Source organism: Alligator sinensis, unplaced genomic scaffold (genome assembly GCF_000455745.1).
Source record: "Alligator sinensis unplaced genomic scaffold, ASM45574v1 scaffold534_1, whole genome shotgun sequence".
Lineage (NCBI taxonomy): Eukaryota > Metazoa > Chordata > Crocodylia > Alligatoridae > Alligator > Alligator sinensis.
Genome location: NW_005842050.1, coordinates 597508 through 603484, shown reverse-complemented (window position 1 = coordinate 603484; position 5977 = coordinate 597508). Strand labels below are relative to the sequence as shown.

General features: G+C 38.7%; 1 protein-coding gene across 2 annotated transcripts in view; it reads right to left on the bottom strand.

The window, feature by feature from the left end:
* Positions 1–5977, bottom strand: part of ADSS (adenylosuccinate synthase) — a 65321-nt gene that overhangs the window by 11162 nt on the left and 48182 nt on the right. For both annotated transcript variants that reach the window (XM_006022869.3, XM_025203250.1), the window contains exons 9-11: positions 5054–5208; positions 4378–4502; positions 1187–1284 (exon numbers count right to left, since the gene is read on the bottom strand). In XM_006022869.3, coding sequence (XP_006022931.1) covers positions 1187–1284; positions 4378–4502; positions 5054–5208 — 378 coding nt within the window. The remainder of the gene's footprint in view (positions 1–1186; positions 1285–4377; positions 4503–5053; positions 5209–5977) is intronic.

The window sequence follows — 5977 nt, the reverse complement described above, 5'->3', positions numbered from 1 at the left end:
TTTTTTGTTTAGGGTTCTTTTGTTGTTCTCCCGCCCTGGCGGGGGGTCGGGCTAGAAGATCTATTAGGTCCCTTCCGACCCTAAAACTATGAAACAATGAGAATTTAAAGAATTCTAAATAAGGCCAATCCTGAATGTTTTTGAAAATCCTACTACACAGTAGCAATCTGCCCCTGGCCTTGACCAGACAGAATTACTATTTTTGTCCTACACAAAGAATAAAGTTACTTAACTTTTTATTTATGGATAAATTCTTACATATAGATAGATATGCTATTGATCAACCACTTCCATAAGAATGTGATTATGGGGACTAAATAAGAACATACATTAGTTGCTCAAAGTTCCTTAGCAGGAAGATTTAACTGGTTTGTTATCCATGCCTATCACTGCCTGCTTTGTTTTCCTCTAGAAACCAAAATAATCAAAACACTTACTGAAATATTCAACTGAACAACATATTTATTGAATGTAATCTTTGGATAAATAGTAAGACAGGGATGGAAGCAATCAGTTATAGCTTCTATGGGTTTAAAAATATTTTTTTTTCCAACCACCTCAAATATCTACACACTATCACACATATGATTATATGCATGGCTAACATTAATTCATGCAATCAGATAGGTTTGTCACTTGCTATTAATTAATCTCTGTCTGTACTATTCTTAACATTAAAGTGTGAATAGCTCCAAAGATCTCAGGTAATAAAACTTGGGACCTTCCAGAGCTAACATCTATACACTTATATACTTATTAAAAGGTGAAAACTTCTAGCTATTCAATGGGGTACAATGTTTCCCTTTATCCCTAAAAATCTCTTAAGACTTCAAACCTTAAAAATTCAGCATTACGATGGAAATACAATTTTGAATAGTTTTAAATATATACATTTATTAGAACTACTTTTCTCCTCTCTTCAATGATTAGATTCATTATGGTAAATTGTATTAAGGGAGTGGAATAAAAACAGCATTGGCATTTTTGTTTAAAAACTGTTGGATATTTTAGAATTATTTATTTCTCAGTAGGAAAGCCTTTTGGGCCACTGTTTGAGAAGTTACAAATGGCTTTGACACTAGTTCAGTCCCAAACTCTCTGGAGTTCATGTACATGCATGCACAGTGTCTGTCTGCTTGTGAACGCTACTATGACCTTTCAAGAAAGTAATTGTAAATAGACTCACCAGGAAAATGAGGTATGATTTCCCCATCTAGTTTGTAAGCAACACCCACTTTGATTTCTAGAAATATGTCCAAGATATCCAATTTGGTAAGAGCCAACCTATTAAAAAAACATAATTGTTTGTTAATACTATATGTATACTCTAAACTAAATTTCAGCTATCTTATAACATGAAAAATTAAGATCGAAAATTGGCTAGAATTTTTCTAAAATTTTAATAACCACATTTCTGTTTTAAAAGAAGGCTATTCAATTTGAAACAGGGCCACTGTTAACCCAGTACAAAGCCTACTAAAGGCAATAAGCAACTCTGGACTTGGCTCTGTATGAAAAAGGACATAAGCTAAGAAACAGTATTTCCTATTAAATAAAGAGACTGGTCTGGGGCATTAAGTGGACAATTCTAATTGTTTATTCTGTTTTGATGGAATGATTTTAACAACTATATTAACATCCAATAGTAAGCAAGAGGGTAACTACATTAAAAACATTGCAAGCATCTCTATTCCCTTACAGCAGCCGACAAGTGTCCAGGCAGATGGTAGTCTCTAAGGTCCCACCCTCACCTCACTGGTTCAAAGAGGCACGAACTTTTACAAGCAACAACCTACTTTGTCAGGTGCTATGAATAGATACCCTGGCCCCCCATGGGCAGATGGGAAGTGCAGATGGTATGGCAAATCATGTATAACACAACGCATTTTTCTCCAGTTAGAGAGAAACTAGATGCTTTACTAATATACTAGGGGGCTAGCACAAGTTATTTAGTTCAAAAACAAAGCAAAAAACAATATAACTAATGGAATGTGAATGTATTTGCTAGGGTATATATAAGGGTTAAAAAGCACAATGTACTAGGCAAAAAATAGTCAAATGACACTGTGTCATTAGTCATGTAGTCATTATAGTTAAATGTATGTTAGTTATTCAGGAATCTAGCCTTCTTGAGTGTCCTGACAGTGCCTCCAATACTTCATGGTCAGTCATTCCTACATCCGAGTTGATATTACCACACCCGAGTGAAGGTTTTTAGCTAGAGTCTGGGTGGAGCAGGAATCACAGGGGTGCAACTGCACCACTGCACTCCCACTGGATCCATCCATCTACCCTGCTCTACCTTTTCCCCCTAACAAGTGTCAATATTGCTTATGTTTGATTAAATATTTTTGTACTTTACATGCATTAGCTCACAATTTATGAGTTTTATGCTCTAGGTCTATAAAGCTTAGTGTAGCCAAGGTATGATTAAGTAATACAGGTTTCCCTAGCCAACTGCAGGGGTTAAGTTCCTGAAAGTTCCCATGGCTGGCAAAACTGTGATTGGTCAGACAAAAGGTTTATGGGAAAAATGGGGCTAAGGACTTGAATATGAACAATAAAGGAACATACAGTGTATAAAAATCACTTTTATTTACTTTTAATAGGGTAAATAAAGAAGCTGCTTGCCGCTGTTCCTTACGGCCCTGCTTCCCTCTCCCGTGCCCCAGCATGTCAGGGAACAGGAGCCGCTGCTTGCCCTGCACTGCCTTGGCAACACACCTCCTCCGTGCGGGGCTGCAGCAGTGCAGGGCTGCACCCCTTAAAGCAGCAGCAGGCATAGGAGACGCATCTCCAGGGCAGCAAGGGGGTGAGCAGTGGTGAGATCCCCACGTGGCCCCACTGTCCCCAGCCACACTGGGTTGTGCCCACCAGGTGCTGGAGGCCCTGGAGGAGTCAAAGGAGGATGGGAGCCCCCCTGGCCCCCAGGAGTGCGTGCGATAGCAGGGAGCTTCCCTGCCCCAGCCTGCAACAGGCAGCAGAGGGGAGCAGGGGCAGGGGCTGTAGGTTTAGGTCCATAGCCCTGGCAGCTGGGTGGGGGGGCCTCCAGTAGGGCTGGGGAAGCAAAACCATGGATACTCAAAACCGTGGTTGGTGAGGGAAACCTATAGATCATGCTGTAATAAATTATGTTGATAAATTTAGCTTGCATAAAACTAAACAATTGTGGAAGCTATATACTGCATTTGTTTAACAAAACAAATGAAAATTAAAAGCACTGTTCAACAGTTATTTGTATTCCAAAAATGTGCAATTCTACATACAAAATGCCTCCCAGATTTGGTTAGGTCACAAAAATAGGCAAGAAAAAGGAAAATTCAAGTACAGGCTTATATCTATACTGGTTTACCCACTAAATAGCTCCATCTGAGCTTCTTTCACTGATTTTTAATCTTTTACCCTAACAAAAATCTGACCGTTATATGTGGCCTTTTCAACCTCTTACATTCTGCCATGAGTGCCCTAAGACTTCCTGAGGGATGCCCAGAAATGACAAGCACTATAAGCTACATGTAAGCAGTTCCTGCAATTGCCCTAACAGTGAGTGACAGGGTACTATAATTAAAGGGACAGTGAAGCAAGAATTCAGAAGCGTGTGCAACACTGTAATATAGACAGATGCGACACAAATGCAAGTCAGGGGGTGGGGGGGTTGTTAAACCCTTGCAATTTTTCTGCATGCATTTTTTCAGAGACAATTCTGCTCCAGTTTACATAAGGCCAAAAATTCTAAACCATAAGGTATCAGTTTTTAAGTGGATGCAAAGGTAGGCAGAAAAATTAAAAGAGACCCTCAGAATATTACACAGATTAAGACTATTTGACTAGCAAATTGGAACTGAGGCTTTATAAAAAAAATCAACTGGCAAGCTAACAATGCTTCTAGCAACTTCTGTGACAGAAGCACCGACTATACACTATGCTAACAAATGCCACTAGTATAAAAAGTTGACCGATAAAACTGTAGGTTTCCAAAATATACTTATTGGAATAGGGACAAATTATTTTACCTCTATTACACAACATCAAAATACCTTAAAATATATATATTTTTTAAAAACTTACATGGGATATAAAAAGGGAGTCTCATATAAGTTCTTACCTTTCAATTTCATACTTAGTTTTTTTAAGATCTATTGTTCACAGTACACAACCGCTTTGCAGAAGACATGGGAACCTTGATGGAATTTCAGTGGAGACAACTGCCAAGCTAACAATCACAATGTAACTTTTTAGGCTGACTAAACTTTGTAGCATCCATTTAAGTAGTGCCAATTTATGCTAGCACTGATGAGCTTCATATGTATACAATTTGCAGTAATCCTTGGTATACTACATATGAAGATGAAATCATCAGCACCACAGATTACTCACGCAGTGAATCCATTAATCATGTGGGCGTATCGGAGTAACATAAGATCCAACCAGCCACATCTTCTTTTCCTACCAGTGGTCACACCAACCTCCTTACCTCGCGTTTGCAGTAATTCTCCAATTTCCTAATAAAAAAAACAGAACATAACCATGTGAGACAATGCTATGTCTCACTGAATTAATAGTAACTTTGTACTTATGAACTATATTTGACCACAAATACAACACTGTTATAATCCTAGCACCTCCCTATTATACAAAGCCCCTGCCCTCCAAGACAAAAACCCCCCAACAAAACACAGACAGGAAGGCAGGCATGCTATTTTCTCAAACATGGCATGTTGATTAAGCAGTGTAATGGCTATTTGCTTCCACAGAGCAATGCTGTGAAACAGGTCACTTGCTATCAAACTACCAGCCTAGCAAATTCAGCTTCAGATAAAACTGGAAAGCAGTATCTCATGCAAAAAGGCAAACTATTTGTAATAAATAACACCTGCAACTGAACCTTTAGTTAAGGCAAAAAACAGCAGTGTATGTCTCATGTAAAATGCTAGGATAAGTTTTGTACAAGTAACCACATGCCCTTCACTGTCATAAGTATTACTGGTGAATATACAGATGTGCCCAGATATTTTTCCACCTGTATGACACATTTAGCATGAACAATGCTTACATTATTTTGTTCTGTAGGAAAGGCACCAATTCCAACTCTGGTAGTGTATGCTTTTACAACTCCATATACTTCCCCCACGTTCTGAGGTGGCATACCCAGACCCGTGCAAACACCTCCAACTGTACAATTAGAAGAGGTCACGAAAGGATACGTCCCTATTAAAAAAAAAAAAAAAAACAGAAAAAAGAAAAAACTGACGAGTATGATAGTGTTAAAAAGAGCCATAAATTACTTGTACGATAACCATGAAAAGTGTATTGTGAATTTTGTAAGATTTCATTTAAATGTTTAAAAAAAAAAAATCAACAACAAACACTCTGCAGATCAGTTTTCTTCATATTTATAAAATTACTAGTACGCTGTTCACTTTGCCTGATCCAATTAAATCAAACTCGATGGTAAAATTTTCTATTAACTGGCACAGGATCAAGCCCAGGCAAAAAACTTTGAGGAGTCATGCAAGCCATAAAAACTGGACCAAGTCATCAGAAAGCTCTGCTTCATTTTGCTACTAAAAATACATTCACTCTGAGCAGAAATATGAGAACCTGAAGAGAGATTGTTGAGCAAAAACTTTACAAACATCTAAAGACAATAGAAATGAGAAAGTTACTAACAGAACTCTGGCAAAAGTTATAAAGCCTTTAGTCTTGGTTCAAGTGAAAGAGTTTTATTTTTTAACACAAAAATGAAAACGTTATTTTAAGATGCATCTAGCATACATACAGGCATCTCGCATCTTACGCGGGGGTTACGTTCTAAAGGCAGCGCGTAAAGGCAAAAATCGTGTATAGTGAAATCGCATATTACCATGCCAGCGGTGACTGCCTCTGCCTCCAAAACCTCCCGCCCCTGCCACAGAGCCGTGCTTAGAGCCGTGCAGCCGGCGGCAGCAGCACAGCACGGGGGGGGGGGGGGGGGGGG